Raw genomic sequence first — 16,337 nt, 5'->3', positions numbered from 1 at the left:
TTCAGGCATAAAATGAACCTGTGAGGTGAAAAGTAATTTTATTTTAAAGGTTAGTATTTTGTCTTTTTAACTGTAGCAATGTGCAAGGGGACAGCAACACCAGTATCTGTATCACCATTGAACCTGGACTGCTTCTTAAGGGAGACATCCTGGTAAGATAACAAAAAATGTTTCCTTACTTAAACAACAGTTGCCTTCCATTTACCTTTTTTTCTTTACATTTTCCTAATATTATATAGAGTCTCATGATGTTTCTCCATTTTTTTCTCTATTATCTGTTAAACGTAGCTCAAGTGTTACCACAAGAGATACAGAAGCCCAACCAGAGACGTTGTGTTCAGGGTGCAGTTCCATACTTGTGCCATCCATGATCTTGGGGTGGTTTTTGGGAAGAGTGAGCTGGACGAGACCTTCAAAGGTAATTTTAATTTGCTTGGATTTACACAACACACTGTTTGACACTTAAAAACATACAGTTGTATAGAGTTTTTGTGAATCAAGGTTATGCATCTCAAAAAGGGTTATTTTTTTAAAAATACACAAGATTAGCACTGATATGACAAAAGCTTTATGACTTGTGTATTTATACACAAAAGACTGGTGGTGTTCACTGTCCTAGTGTTGACCTAGACTCATCAAAATGCTACCTCAAGACTGTATAATGGCTTCAGTGTCTGACGCTCTACTATCTGCTGCTTGGATCTCTGGTTTGCAGCATGGAAAAATTCATGGGTCCTGATGCAGGAGGACAGTGTTCCCCACAGTATTACAGTAAACAGGGTCCTCTGGTGGTGAAGCAGAAAAGCATTCACTTACAGTAACACTGTGATTATGGTGATAAGTAATCAGAGATTTCTTATTAAAGGAAGATCAAATTAACACTAAATTTGCACAATTGATTTGAATTTGGATAAGTAATTTAAATTCATACACAAAAACTGTAAAATAATAAATCCTATGTATGATAAATTGTAACCGTGCCTTTGTTTGATGTGAAACCCACACATGCGTTCATGGTTTTAATTTCTCGTTGTGTGTGTCTGCAGATGAGAGGTTTCCAGAGTACGGGAAGGTGGAGTTCGTGTTCTCATACGGACCGGAGAAAATCAAAGGTAATCCATTTTGGGAAAGGAGAAATTGATTGTTAGCATCACATGTTTTTTTTTCAACATTTAGAACTGAGATCTGATGTATTAGCCGCTGCAAGTTTTTTTATTTTTATTTTCAAAATTTTAAAAAAGAATTTTCTTAAAATGTATTATTTTAATTGAAGCGCTCGGAGAATACCAGGGGTTCATAAGTGTGCATGTATACAGGCCCTGAATTTATTAGACCACCTGTTATAAAAATAAAACAGGAAAATGGATATATGTAAACTAACTAAGTATATATAGTTATTTATTAGGTAAATAAGATACTGAATGCACGTTATCACCCCCAAATCTGAGCCGGCACACTGGACTTCTCTGAGAAGAATTCAGAAATGAGTCAAGCAAAACATCCAATCACCTAAACACTTGTTTTTGTTTAGGTAAAGTAAAAGTAAAGCAAGTAAAAAACAAAACAAAAAAACAGTGATATCAGCTCTTAATCAAAAAACAATAGTGTGCTTTACTTTTTTTCTGCTGTTTTGTTAAACAGCAAATTTGAAAGTTCATGGAAAAGAACAATATTTTTGTGCACAAATGTTTAACCATTACAGATATGTAAGAAACGATTTTTGTAATTACCAATATTGTTAATTTAGGGCAGCTGTGGCCTTACATTGGGTGGTGGTTTAAATGTGTGTCAGTGTGTTAAAATATGATACTTCTTTCTTTTTTCATTTTTAAAAAATTTGTTTATAAAGGAAATATTTACATTAATAAACTTGATACGAAAGCATAATGTACGTTAATGTAAATGCATCAGAGTCAACCAAAGAGTCCCTTGAGAGTAAAAGTCATGAGAAATGTGTTAGCATAAAAAATAAAATAGCAAAAAGAAAACATAGTGATAACAGAAGATTTATCCCAAACAAATCAATGTTGTGTTTGAAAAAACACTATTTAAGAATAAAACAACATTTGTTATTTAAGCGTAATGAATTTTATACACAAATACCTTAATATAAAAATGCTGATTAATCAAAAGTGGTTTTCCCAATAACAGAGTGTAAGTCAATATAGCCACAAACCACTGACAGAGGAACTCCATTTCAAATGTACAGACTAATAGAAGATAACTTATTATTAAATGTTTTAGGCCATTCCAACCTCAAATATTGTCGCTGTATATAAACGTTCTAATATGACAGTGCCCTGTATGATGATGTTACTTGTGTGAACCACAGGCCTGAGTCACTTGGAGAATGGGCCGAGTGTTTCAGTGGACTACAACACCCAGGACCCTCTGATCCGCTGGGACTCATATGAGAGTTTCAGCCATCGCTGTGAGGAAGCTGCAGATGCTGACCACGGTATGCAAATGACATACAGTGACTATTTTGGAGAGGCGAAATTCTAAAAAGGGAAAAATGTCAACCAGGTAACCTGACTTTTCTGAATGAACCACCTGGATAGGAGATTAACGCTTTTTGTACACACAGGAATATACAAATATGAAGAAGACTGAAACAGAAACAAAATCATATATATAGTTTGTAATGATAATAATAATACATATAAGTACCAACCTATCTTTCACAGATAAATCAAGTTCCTCGCCCTTATCAGATCAAGATCTAGAGCCTTGACCAAAGGGAAGGATTTCCTGTAAAGCCCTACACCCTCCTCCTCCTGCTACTCTCTCAGCTTGTCGGTTAGGACTTTAAATAGCTGCTGAAGAAATAGGGGGCGTCAGTCACCCTGTTACTGGCTGCTCCCTCCCTGAGGGGGGTGTAACTTAAAACACCACCGGGCCTAACTCCCGCAAGTCCCCCTATTCATTTCTATCCACTCTGAGCTATTGCTTCTGTGCCAGGAGTCCAGAACTTAAAATGCGGGCACTCCATAAAATGCTAAACACCCATTATAGAAGCTGTGTTTGTTTTTTTTATCTAAAGTATTTTTACTTCAGAGCCCTGATTTTTGAAATATGGCACAAAGAAAGGAATGTTTGCTTGTCTGATTGTCAGCCATGTAATGCAAAAGTACGCATGTCCTCATAGCTTATGTTGTAGCTTTCTCCCGGATATGCTACAAACCTGCTTTACATAGTGTTTGCCTTTTGTTAATGTTTATATATCCAGTGTGCAAATGAACAACTGAAGAAGTGGAATCACTAACACATCATCATCATCATCACTGCTTCTGCAGTTCCTAAAATGTATTTTTGGCTACTTACAATAGCTGCCAGTCTGGCACGGTCCCTTGGATCCTCTCAGTAATGATGAGATTCATGATTACTGCTGTTAATCAAAGAAATCTGCACAAACAGGAGGATGTAGTCACCCTTGGTTGAGTCAGGACTTGGCAGTCTTTGTAGTGCTGCGTCCACTTTTATATATGGGATTTTTTTCTTCCAGCTTTGCAAAGACCCATTTCATTTTTATGAACATCCCCAGAGAACCGTTGCAGTAATTGCTGTGCTGCAGGAAGGTCAGTGGGAATCGCCAGGATTGCAAGTTTGAGTCTAATTGAATGGGCAGCGGTGTTCGCAGCACTCAGCAGAAAAAAATAACGAAAAACTCCCAGCCAGTGTATTCATCTCTCTAATTGCAGGCTTCGCTCTTACACTTGGATGCGGGCGTGTGGATGCTGAGTCGAGACTTGCGCAGGAATATGGTGTCTGTATTCGCAAGGTTTGGATCGACAGAGGATGCTCTGTACCTTAGTTGTTTTGGAAGACACAAAACTGAAAATGCAAGATTCAAAGAATTAGTTAACACAAGACTGGTGAACAAACGTTTTTTTGGCGTTTGATAAAATATAACCACCTCTGTGAAAAAAGGTTAATCACGTGTACGATGTACATTTGAGTTGGCAAGCTCACACAAACTCTAAACTCTTATAAGCTCTATGACAGAATGGCCTATTTTTAACTGCTCCAGCTCAGTGGACAATGATCACTCGTCGGGTCTCATTTAAATAATTGAACAAATGCTTCATCCTCAGGTGTTGATGTCTGAATACTTTTGAGGTTTGGCGAGCTCTTCCTGACGCCATTTTTAACAGAGTCCACTGACCTTGGAAATCCAGTTGAGAGAACTCTGTGAAAGACGGGCATCTTAAAAAGGTCTGAAGGATTTGGTAGCTTAGAGATGTGTGTGGTTCATACTGACGCACAGGCACATGGACAAAAAAAGGAGAGGAGTCTGGTATGTGCCCGGCTGTTTGTATTATACAGTGTTTTTTGCTCTATATGGGCATGCAAGCTGGTCTGTGTGCTTGTAAATATTTGCATGTTAGTGTAGCTCTGTTGCAGTTTTTCATGAGGTATGCAGGAGTGCATGTTTATGTAGTGCACCTTGTGTTTGTCGGCTTCCCTTTGCTCCACTAGAAGCCCTGTGGTCTGGAGGCAGCTGTTGGCCCAGAGGTCAAATCAGTAAAAAGGCAACCATTTGGCCCAATGGGTGGCCGTAGAGATTTGTACCTCAGCTCGGCTGCTAACCCCTTAAGAAGACAACATTTTCCAAGGATCCACTAATAATCCTAGCTCCGAACCTCTAACTGGTCTGGTCTTGTCATCACTAATGGCCTGGCTAAAAAGCCAAGGAACACGCTATTGTAGCAGAATTGAGGGATTTCATGACAGGTGGGGGGTAGAAGACCTGAGCCATCACTCATTGCTTTACATTTGGCTCGCAGGGAGTCAGATTTTTCTTGTAATTTTTTTAACATTGTCTTGAGCAACAGCTGTCCAACTTTCTGAAGGTTTTTCCATGTTTTTCTTTGGACATTGGCTGTTTTTTCACTCATTTTCAGTCCAATCCTTGTACGTGAACATTTTCCGGGTTGTTTTTTAATGTATATAATTATTAAGAAACTTAACACTGACCTATGAGTTTTTAATAATTAACAAAAAAATATTGATTAAATTGTATTGTATTTTAAATTGTGAAAACTTGGTGTATCTTGGCATTTTGCGCAGTGGCTGGCCAAAAAAATACCTACAGCAAATGAACAGTATCTGAAAGTCATGTCCTTAAGAAATCAGAAAAAAATCCATCAAAGGTCTTCAGCTGATCCATCTACTGTTCACTAAAGCCTCAGTGGAAGGGCGGCTGTCAGGAAGCTATTCTTAGTGAAGGGAAACAGGGAGACAAGACTGAGGTATGAAAATTACACAAAAACTTGTCTGATGGAGTGTTGAATCCAAATCATCATCAGTATGTATGTTGGAGGTCAGGAAAGAGGTACAACACTGTCTACAGTGTCATGGTTTGGGATACATTTCAGTCAGTGGTGTTAAAGATTTTCTTAAAAGTGATGAATTACAAACACATAACAGAACCACCAGAGTTCGATCCAACATGCAATACCAACTGGAAAACATTTTATTTAAAAATGAACACTGTGAATCATGGATTGGCCTCTCCACCTTAACATTGCTGAAGCAGTTTGAGATCATCTTGACAGATAAACATACTATATTTACATGTATGTTTAAACATTTTAATAAATCACTGTGCCTATACCGCATTTTCCTACCAAAATACAAAGGAATGAAGGATGACTCCAGACTTTTGCAGTAAAGGACATAATATGTTTGATTTAGGCATAATTAGTCTCCATCAGTATCAAAGCACTGATACAAATATCAAATATATTTGGACCCCTTTCGCTATATTGTATGAAGTCTAATGAATTAACACCATCATTTGGTGCTGGATACATTTGTGTTTTGTAATTCAGTCCTTAAGAGTTTGCAGTAACATTTAGAGGTGCTTCCTCACCTTCATCAGGTTTTCCATAAGTTTCTAAAGAATCATAAGAGCATTACATAAAATGATTGTTAGATAACTCATCTATAAAGAATGAAAACAGCCTCTAAAAACAACCTTGCCACTGGAGAGTGTGTCTGTGTGTGTTTCTGTGTCTGTGTGGTGTACAGTAGGGCAGCATGCCCACTGACAGCGCAGGCCGCCTTCCTCGTTCGCCGGCCTCCTCCCATATTTGGCTGGGGCTGAGCCCTGAAACATGTCTGGAATAGCTGGATAGAGACCGACAGAGAGACAGAGACAGAGAGGCTGAGAGAAGCAAAGACGTTTTACATTTGAGGTGTAATACAAGTGAGGATTTGATTTGAGACTGTGAGGTCTGAGCACATTGGGAAAAGAAAAAAAAATTAGTGACAGAATTAGGAATGACATAAAGTCAAGGACAGAAGAAGAGCAGCTGGAAAGCACTGACTGGTGAGTGGTTCTGTGTAGTCTTTCAATTACAACTAGCAACTTTCTTAACTTTAAATCTCTGTCAATCTCAAGTAATTGTGCAGTTGCCCTAGTCAGATGTTTTCAAGTTGTATATTTGTTTTTTATTATATTGTTGCTATGTTTTTCTCTGGATAAACTCTTTTTTTATGGTATTTCATTTTCTATATACATCACTTTGCTTTTAGACTAGCATCTCCTTGCACTGTTGCCCAGAAAAAATTACAAGAGTACACATTTCTGTCTATTCGGTCTATAGTCGAGTCTGTTTGTCTGTTTATTAGGTTTCCATGTCAACAGTGTTGCTTCCTGTGTGTTTGGCACCTATGTGGTATAAAATGACTCATGGAGCGAGCAATTTGTGTGTGGAACATTTTATGAGCGGGCTGCAATTTGGGTACACCAAAACTATTAGGGACCTCGGTTGGCTGGTAACGTCGTGTGAGCTGCAGAAAGCTTGGACTTTGACACAGTTCATGTAGGAATGAATTTCTTTTTAAAACGATGTTTGAACAATCGTAACTTTTGTAGTGAGTTGAAAATTTTGCCGCATGAGATGATACAAAATTATACAAAATTATATTCCAAGATCTGTTTAAAAACTGTTACGCGAGATTAAACTGTTGAGTCTGACTTACCTTCAGTTGCTCAGCAGATACTCATTGACAGATGATCCCTAATTAGACTCGACTTAATCATTCTCTCTCTGCTTGAGCGGGCAGCGGTGTGTCTGAAGCACACAGGCCGACACCAAACAGCTGTTCTGACTTGGACAAACACAGTGTGTGGTACTGCAGGCTGATAGTAACCTCCCTGCCTGTTATCCTAACGGAAACCCAGCTTCTGCATTCTGTGTCGCTCCAGTGACAGACAGACACTGGTGGTGGTGTTTTTTTCCTCAGTCATTGCCATTTTTTATCATTAAAAAGCCTAATTACAAAAAATTAAGCTATATAATTGAATTGAGAACATTTACTGACAGATCTACTGTACACATTAAACGTTTGCAGAGATAAAACCCTGAGACATGGAGCGCAGTGGGGTATTTTAAAAGCAGCCTGCATGTGTGTGCCTCGCATGACCGCATAATGCTTCTAGTTAGACTTCTTGCTGACAGCACGGTGAGCGGTGGCAGCAGGTTCAAATCCCAGCAATGGAAACCCTGCTGAGCGTGTCCCCATCTCTTAATGCCTCCTTTCTCCTACTGTCTGCCTCGATGTCTCCGTGTAGCTTTATATAAATTCTCGCTGTCTGCCACCCTGCTTTTTCCCATTTTTCAAACAGCTTTGGTCAACGCAGGCTCATTTATGACTGTTAGTATCCAGTATTTAACATACATTTTACTCATGTTAAGTTGTCAAATATTAAGAAATGTGTCATAAAAAACAGAAAAAAAACCCCACATTTGTATATTGGTGCTATAGGAATGCAGCAGAGGTAAATATGGTCGTGGAAAGCTCTGACAGAGTCAGGGGATGACAGACCGGCACCTGTGCAGACAGCATGCAGATGATGATGTCTTGATGATGTCACGTGTAGCAGTTAGCAGAGCACGCCACGTCCAGAGACAGGCACGCCAGATATGCTGGTGTGATTCTAATTCTGATGTTCTGCTCATCACATACTGACGCTTTATTGGGACCTGTTGCTGTCACATTTGAATGCCCTGACATGCAGCATTTTGCTTTAGAAAGGCATGTGACAGGATGAAGCCTAGGAAAACATTACATTTCAGGACAAACATAGCCTTTGACAATCTTTTGCCCTTGACCCTGAACTGGATGGATGGATGTTTGGTTGGATATTACACATTACTCATTACTTTTCTTGAAAGTTACTTAATTGCATGCCAGAGAACGTAATCGGCTGCACTACTCCAGTGTTAATTTTGCTGACCAAATTTTCTCCCGCCAACCTTTTATTTTTTGACAAAAACAAGACAATAGCTAAGTAAAAACTCTCGAGCACAAAAACTGTGATGAAAGGAATAAAAAGGAGATGAAAATGTTCTGGAGTGATGAGATCCAGTCATAACTTATTTAGTTTTGTAGAAAGCTGGGAAGAGTTTGGAAATGACCCAATCAGAAACAATCTCCTTGTAAGATTGGATGCACACATTTGATTGGTACAGCTTCAAAATTTTCTCTCAAAATTACCACACGTTACTTTTCTTAAATTACCCAGAAAGCAATATTTACCTGTTAATTGTTATGTAATTACTAAATGTAATAACAGTAATGTATTATGTTACTGTTACTTAAAAAAATTACTGTTACTTAATGACACTTGTTATTTTGTAACTGCTCACTACCTTGTTGTGCTTAAGCAGTTTCTGCTTCCTATTTTTGCTTTTCTTCTCGCCACTTTCATTTCCTCTTCTACCTTTCCAAACGTTGTTGTGCATTTCAAGTTTAAATTCTACATTTTCATGATTTCTAGTGTTATTGCTCTTTGTGCGGCCTTGTGCATGTTTACTGGAACTTGCCTTTCAGCAGTGTTCCTCTTCTGCATGCGACCTCTAGATTGGGAATAAAGATTTGGATATTTTAACTTTTACTTGTTACTGGTATTCAGAGCTCCTGTCTTTTTCTCCTGCAGCAGCTAGAACAGGTGATCAATTATACTGTAGAATTCAAATTCAAATTTTATTTGTCACACACACACAACCATACACAGTATGACATGGGGGTGAAATGCTTGTAGCTGTACAATGCCCGACCATTAAATGACAGAAGAAAAGTTTTACAATATTTACAATTTACAGTTTACTACAAAATTTACAAATTAACTTTACATTAATTTACAGTAAAGAATGTGCAAATAGCAGAAGAGATTATAAAGATTATAAAGATTACAAATTATAGGAATATAGGAAATGTGTGGTGGTGCATGTGGGAGTCCAGTCTTATAGTGACACAAAAACAAAACAGCACACTGAAACATTGAAAAATAAATTCACACTTTAAATCCCTGCTAATGACATTTTTGTACAGATGGACCCACGTTGCAACACAAATTTGCAATAATGGTACTTCATGGCCTCCTATTATTGTTATCGCCCTTATTTTACACCGAGCTTCACCCCAAAATGGTAAAAATGGTTCTTTGAGGTTTAGCTTAACAAGAAATCCCATATCTTCCAATCTCCAGCTTGATCTGACAGTTCTTCTCTTGCATGAATAAAAATGAGTTGACATGAATCAGATGCTGCTGGCAGACGGTCAGACACAGCTTTTTATGACAGTTACTCAGATGACAGAGAGACAGATGGATGACATCACCCTGAAAGTAATCTCAGAGACAGACACTGATACAGACGCATCACCTCAATTCAAACTGTGACAGCCGGACAGTGACAGATAGACCGAGAGACAGACATGGCAAATATAAAACCATGGAGGCGACAGTTTTCCTTGTGCCAGTCACTGATACGCCAACCATGACACCTTTTCACTGATGGACTGTCACATCATCCTGTCTCACTTTCTCTCTAATTTTCTGCTGTGAAGTCCAGGACGTGGCTGAAATTTTTGTTTTTAGAAAAGTAAAATAGCTCAGCTTGGCTTTAATAGATTTGTATTTTTTCAGGAATTTTCAATAAAAAAAACACACGTATATGTCTTAAAATGAATGATTCCATAACTGAAATTGATGCACAATAAAGAGTTTATTTGCAATATCACCCTGTTTTGAGCCCCCTCTTCTAACATATATCTCACGCTCACACACATGAACACAGCTCTTTAGGGCAAGTCAGTCATTTGTCAGTCAAACCCAGTCACCCTCTGGTGGCATGCAGACTTGCCGTCGTCACAGTGGTATGAAAGCTGTGAAGGTGAATGTCACATCCTCCTGTGAGACATTGGATGAGTTGCTGACATCACCGCATGTATGTATATAGATGTTTGTGCATGTGCAGGCCTGCCTCTGTACGTTCAAAGCTTTGTTGCCAGTCATGATCTTATTGGATCATTTAATATAGTCAAGTAAAAAATGTGCATAGCGATTCAGGAGCTTATAGAACCACCTTTAGCAAAATTATTGCACTTTGAAGTGATTGTTTTATGTGCATGACTTTCACATTATTTTGGAGGAATTTTGGCTCACTCTTATTTACATTGGCGTCAGTTCAATGATATTTGCAGGCAATCGTTCATGCACAGGTTTCATAAGATCCTGCCACATTATTTTAATCACACTGAGGTCTGTGCTTTGACTGGACAATTTTGATACCTTCATTCTGCCATTCTGTGGTAGGTGTGCTGCTGCGCTTGAGATCATTGTCCTGTTACATGACCCAGCCAAGCTTTCGCCATTGGGACAAATGGCCTCACATTTGACTCTAGACCAGCGGTCCCCAACCCCCGGGCCTCGGAGCGGTACTGGTCCATGAGTCGTTTGGTACCGGGCCGCGAGAGTTGCGGCTCAGGTGTGAAATGTATGCTTTTCAGGGTTTTTATCGGTTTTGAGCGTTATTTTGTTATCGTTTTTATCGTTAACTCGGTTTTCCTGGGTCTTTTCATGTGTGTTATGAATAAATCTTCTTTTTTACGGTACCGGTACTAGTTTTATTTTGTTGTATTTATCCGCAACACCATAAAGGCCGGTCCGTGAAAATATTGTCGGGCATGAACCGGTCCGTGGCGCGAAAAAGGTTGGGGACCGCTGCTCTAGAACACTTTGCTATACAGTGGAGTTCATGGTCTAATGCAAGTTACACAGGTCCTGTGACTGTAAAACAATCATCACCCCTCCACCACCATTCTTGAGAGTTGATGATGAGGTCTTTTGTGCACATGTGCTGGGTTTGTCTGCACTTTTGTCTAATCTGTCCAAAGGACATTGTTCTAGAAGTCATTGGGTTTGTAAAGATTCACCTGTGATAACCTAAAACAAACTGTCATTTTTAAAATAAGGTGTTTTTCCTGGAAACCATACTAAACACACTTGTTCAGCCTTTTTCAAATTTTACCCTCATGAACTTTCACATTCAGCATGCTAACTGAAACCTGTAGAGTCTGAGGTGTAGCTCTTGAGTTTCTTTGCAGTTTTTCTGAGCATTGTCTGACCTTGATGGAACATCCACTCCTGGAACGACTGCGGCATTGTGTTTACACGCCTGAATGTTCCCATCCAGCAAACTGCCAAAACCCCTCACTTCACACTGATGATCAATTAATCAAGTCCATTTTGTTTAAAAACAGAAGCTCTTAATTCCTGTGGAATCAGCAGCGATGTAATTACACCACTGTGTGCATAGAGTAATGTAAAAACTTCACTGTATGTCTTTGAACTTATTCTACAGCTAAAATAAAGTCAATTATATTTAATACATTAAATTACCAATAAAGTGTACACCTTAGAATTCTAAAACTATTGTATTACACAGAAAATAGAAACATTTGAAATGTGAGTTACAATGCTTCCTGTTGCAAAACAGAGTGAAAATGTTTTCACAGTTGACAAAGCTAACTGTTAGGCAGACACACTCCCAATTTCAAAAAGACCTTCATTGAAGAGGTAACATTATCTGTGTCCACGAAAGCTATAATTTCACGCCTCTTCTCTAAGTGGGTGAGAGACACGCCATATGGGTCCATTTAATCTTGCACGTAAACTTTAAATGTGCTTCTATATTTAAATCTGTCTATTTTGAAAAAATGGCTCCTATATTTTAGAAGGTCACGGTCTGCCCTTTAGGCGTGTTCAGCTTATCTTAAGGTTGCAACCCTTGAACACCACGGCACAGCTGGGAATCTGTGTCATTTTGTATAGTCAGTAATTTACATAGAAAACTGTAACATCTGTATAAAAATTACATTCAATATGAACAAATTGACCAATATTCTATCACTATGCCAACAAATCAAGTTTGAACTCTACTTAAATGAATCATGACTACAGAGAACATGCTGGATAACTAAATTATTTTTGTTTTGTAAGAAAAAAAACAATACATGTTGGAACAGAAGTATTGTACATATGACATGTTGACAGTATACAGTATCAAATGATATGCTAACTATGTTTTAATTGAGATATAGGTATGTTGGCAAATGGGACACTTCAATCAACCTGTCTGCTAATCCTGAATGTACTAACAATGTGTGTAATCTCCATCCCAGCTGGATGGATACGGCAATAACAGTTTGTGTAGCACGTTGTCTATTTATAATAAGCTATTGGACGCAGGTGTTTAAATGGCTTTTTAATTGTTTCCAAGGCTGTGATGTAGCAATGAGACACTCAAGTGAACACTTAAGAGAATACAGCTCAGAGCCAGGTGCTACGTGTGGATGTATGCGTGTCCACGTGCAACACAACATGAGTAATGCCTCTGGCACTTTCGTGAAAAAGGACAGCACCTGTTACTTGAGGGAATACAAAGCATGCACAGGCACAGGTTTGAGTCAGAGTGTGTGAGTAAGAGAGACTGAAAGACTCTGACAAAGTCAAAAGCTTTTTTTTTTCTTGCTTCAATATGTTCAAATATTTCTTTGAGCTGATTTGGCTTCATCTACATATTAAAAATAGTAGTAGTGATGGCATGGCATTGTCCTTTTGCAGCAGAAGGAATGGCATGTTATACTTGTTAACTGGTGTAAGAAGCAAGCTGTAAGCTATTTGTGTTAGCCAAGGCTTGGTGACTCAACCAATCTAATTTGAGGCCCACTGCAGCTATTTATCAACACTATAAGAAAGCAATTTGTTCTATGCAGCTGGAGAGCTGCTTGTTTGTGTCATTCATAATAATGGTCACTGGATTAAATACCACACTGGAGCTCTGCTCCCTAACATTGACGGTTCTACGATAGGCACCAGGCTGGCACATGATATATCTTTTGACTGGCATAGCTGGACATTAAATGTATTACTATGTCCGTATTTCATAAGCAAAGTCAAATCTAGGACATGTCATTTTTAGTCCTTTGGCCAGTGCTGAGACTTAAGTAGCTTCTGATAAGTTTGGCTATTCATATTTCTAAATCTTGCAAACATAAAAAAATCCATATATTCTTGTATTAATGCCCTTCTCTCAGGCAGTAATGATGTTATATGAATGTTATAGTAACTATAACGGTCTTATAATATCACATAATTGCTGGACTTTTCTGATGATAGAAGCTCTGACATCCCGAAATTGATAGCTGACTGCCTAAAACATGTGACACGTTTTCAGCCAATGCATGAAATCCTATTATTCTGTCAGACGTTGCTTGCATCTTGGAGAAATGAGTGAGGAGTGCTCTGGATCCTGTGTCTTCCCATACTGGCCAGGAGATGGCAGGTCAGATTGTCTGAAAACTTTCATTCTTGCAAGACAGTAGTGAAAACAGTAAATTTTCTATATGACAGATTCCCAAAAACATCTCAGGTTTAGCAGAACTTGCATATTCTGAAACAGAAACAATGATCATTGCCTGGCTGAAGGGAACTCTGGCAGGCTGGTTATTTGCAGCATGCTCATCCCTTGGTATTCCAGATGAAGGTCAAGCTCTTTTAACACTAGTCTACCCCTCTTCCTTTACGCTACATCTGGAGCAGATATGCATACCGCTTAATGTTTGTCTCCCAATGTTTGCACATACCAGCGTGAGTCTGGGACGAGTGTAAAAACGTAGTGAAAGTCTCAAATTCTTTGGTTCTGTTCTCTTCAATGTGACATCTAAACAAGTTAAAAACAAAAAATACCAAAAATAAAAATACCCCAAACCATCTTTAAAAAGATCAAATTCACTACAGAAACAATCACCCTGTGAGTCAGAGACTGGTTTCACTTTTGTAATTTTATCCCACTGGCTCATTTAACATCTGTTAGTTGGCGAGACCAAATTAGGTATTTGTGGGTCTGTTAGATTTTTGATCCACTGGAAGCTGATACTACACTGTTGCCCAGATGCTGCTGCTCTGTGCGTTTTTAGTTTGTCCTATCTGAGCCATAACATGGCAAATGGCAGTGTTTGTTCCGATGATTTACAATCACTATGGGGTTAAATTGCAGCTGGAAAAGTGCCATCGTGGCTTAGTCAAGTCTAAAAGAGCATGTTTTATCAACCAGAACAAAGGCATTTTCTATTCTGTTAAAGGTCAGAAGGAGGAAAAGACCCGAGAGCTCAGCTGGTGGAAAATATGCACAACCGATCTCTGAAAAGTCTTATGGTTCTAATATAATTAATAGAGTTTATGGGATTCTTTTAAACAATAGAACCTCCCACTTATTAAGGATTTAAAGTTTAGGATGTGGGGGAGTGAGTGAGATGCACAGTAAAGGGATCCCCCTAATGGCATTACCAGGCAGACAGATGGTGCAGGAGTTGTAGTTTTTTTTTTCCAGGCACATGGGTGGAGGTAGAGGTGGTGACATTGGTGGAGTTCCTCCCCCGCTGCCGGGAACGCTCAGTGATCATCCCAGAGTGCCAACTCACCCCTTGCGGGTGTTTCAGTGGTACAGCCCCACCTCGCTCCAGAAGAGCACATGTCGGGTGACATGAATCAGAGAGGACAGGGGGAGTGAGAGAAGAAGCTCAGAGGCAGAAGGTTTAGTCACTGAGAGACTCCGAAAGGACTTCCGAATTGTAGATTGAAACGGAATCACTGTTTTGAAAAGGAAATATTTAATCTTTCCTGATTTTTTTACTTAATCATCACAGAAAAAAAATTGGAAGTTTGATCTACAGGTAAGGATGTTTACATGAGTTTGATTTAAAATATAAATATGGGTTTTAGAACTTGAAGAAACTTAATATAAGAAACATGAATATTTAAAGTGTATATATTGCTGGCAAGAACAAAAAGATTCATTATTTTGGCTTAAATCTTTATGCGTAAGGCTTTGGAGTAATTCCGCAAGTCCAAACAAAATGTAACTGTAAACCTGGAATTATGCTTTCATAATGTGCCAACACTAAAAGCAACCACAGGGACAAACTGTGATTATGGCTTCGTCCCCTGTCCTCTCATTCTTGTTGCTACTGTGGCCGTGAGCTGTTGTTGACATGGGTTTGGAAATAGCTGAGGTCTGAGTGATTCACCATCTGTCCCCAGGGGTCGCTCAATTTGGAACACCCTACATATGAGCCATGCTTCTGTATATGTTGTGTATCACTCTGCATATGCACACTAGATACTGAAAGCCACTGCTGTCGCATGACTTTCCTTCTTGTAAATATGTTGGTAGTGCCACAGAATGATTTGTTGCTGGTGTAAAACTACATTTTTAAATAGCTTATCTTAACTTTTTAAAATACAGTTTAAAATACAATTAGACTGTGTATTTATTATATGGATAAAATATTGGAGCATATGGCATAAGACCTATCTTTGGTGTTCATGTAAGAGGTGAACGGGAAGAAAACCTCCAAGTGATATCTCTGTAGTAGCCAGGGGGTGCTTGAAAAGATTAGTTCGGTTAATGTGAAAGTAAACTTGTGTTTGCAAATGGTATGGCTAAACAGTCGAAATTGTCAGCCGAATATAACAATAGCTAGCTAAAAATCTCAATTTAATAATTCAATCGTCTTAGCGGAGTGTTACGCTCAGTAAGTATCGATGTACCTATGGATGCAACTTCCCTGTTGGCAACACATTTTTGGAAGACTACAAGCACAACAACCAGCTGATCTGAGCAGAGTCAGGCCGAGCATAGACAAGTAATACACAATAAAGCAGGTTTATTTTTAAACTGTATTGTTGTATTATATTGCTTGGTGTGTGTTATGGAAATCTGTATCTGTTTTGTATATCTGATAGGAAAAAATATCACCTGATTTTTAAATCACAAAATATAGGTATTGGTAAAGCTCTAGCTATCAGTTAATTAAAGTTTGTTTATTACGAGGAAATTATGATGCATTTTAGCTAACAGTGTAAAGTTTGAGCTGAATAGTTGAAACTGTTTTAACACCCAACCAGACCAACCATAGCCAGACCAAAGGAATTTAGTTTACTTGTTTGGTTCAGATGAAATATTACCTTGTCTGATTTG

At 38.6% G+C, this 16,337-nt stretch overlaps 1 protein-coding gene across 6 annotated transcripts in view; it reads left to right on the top strand.

The window, feature by feature from the left end:
- The window catches only part of LOC147301852 (tensin-1-like), a 129,623-nt gene that overhangs the window by 91,331 nt on the left and 21,955 nt on the right, over positions 1 to 16,337 (top strand). For all 6 annotated transcript variants that reach the window (XM_086284353.1, XM_086284357.1, XM_086284356.1 and 3 more), the window contains 4 exons: positions 77 to 152; positions 289 to 418; positions 1,047 to 1,112; positions 2,333 to 2,458. In XM_086284353.1, coding sequence (XP_086140479.1) covers positions 77 to 152; positions 289 to 418; positions 1,047 to 1,112; positions 2,333 to 2,458 — 398 coding nt within the window. The remainder of the gene's footprint in view (positions 1 to 76; positions 153 to 288; positions 419 to 1,046; positions 1,113 to 2,332; positions 2,459 to 16,337) is intronic.

This window comes from Aulonocara sp. 'chitande type north' Nkhata Bay, linkage group LG23 (genome assembly GCF_057382095.1).
Source record: "Aulonocara sp. 'chitande type north' Nkhata Bay isolate Kocher_YH1m ecotype deep benthic linkage group LG23, A_spYH_male_GT1.1, whole genome shotgun sequence".
Taxonomy (NCBI): Eukaryota; Metazoa; Chordata; class Actinopteri; order Cichliformes; family Cichlidae; genus Aulonocara; species Aulonocara sp. 'chitande type north' Nkhata Bay.
The sequence above is the reverse complement of the archived record's forward strand: the minus strand, read 5'-3'. Positions and strand labels throughout refer to the sequence as shown.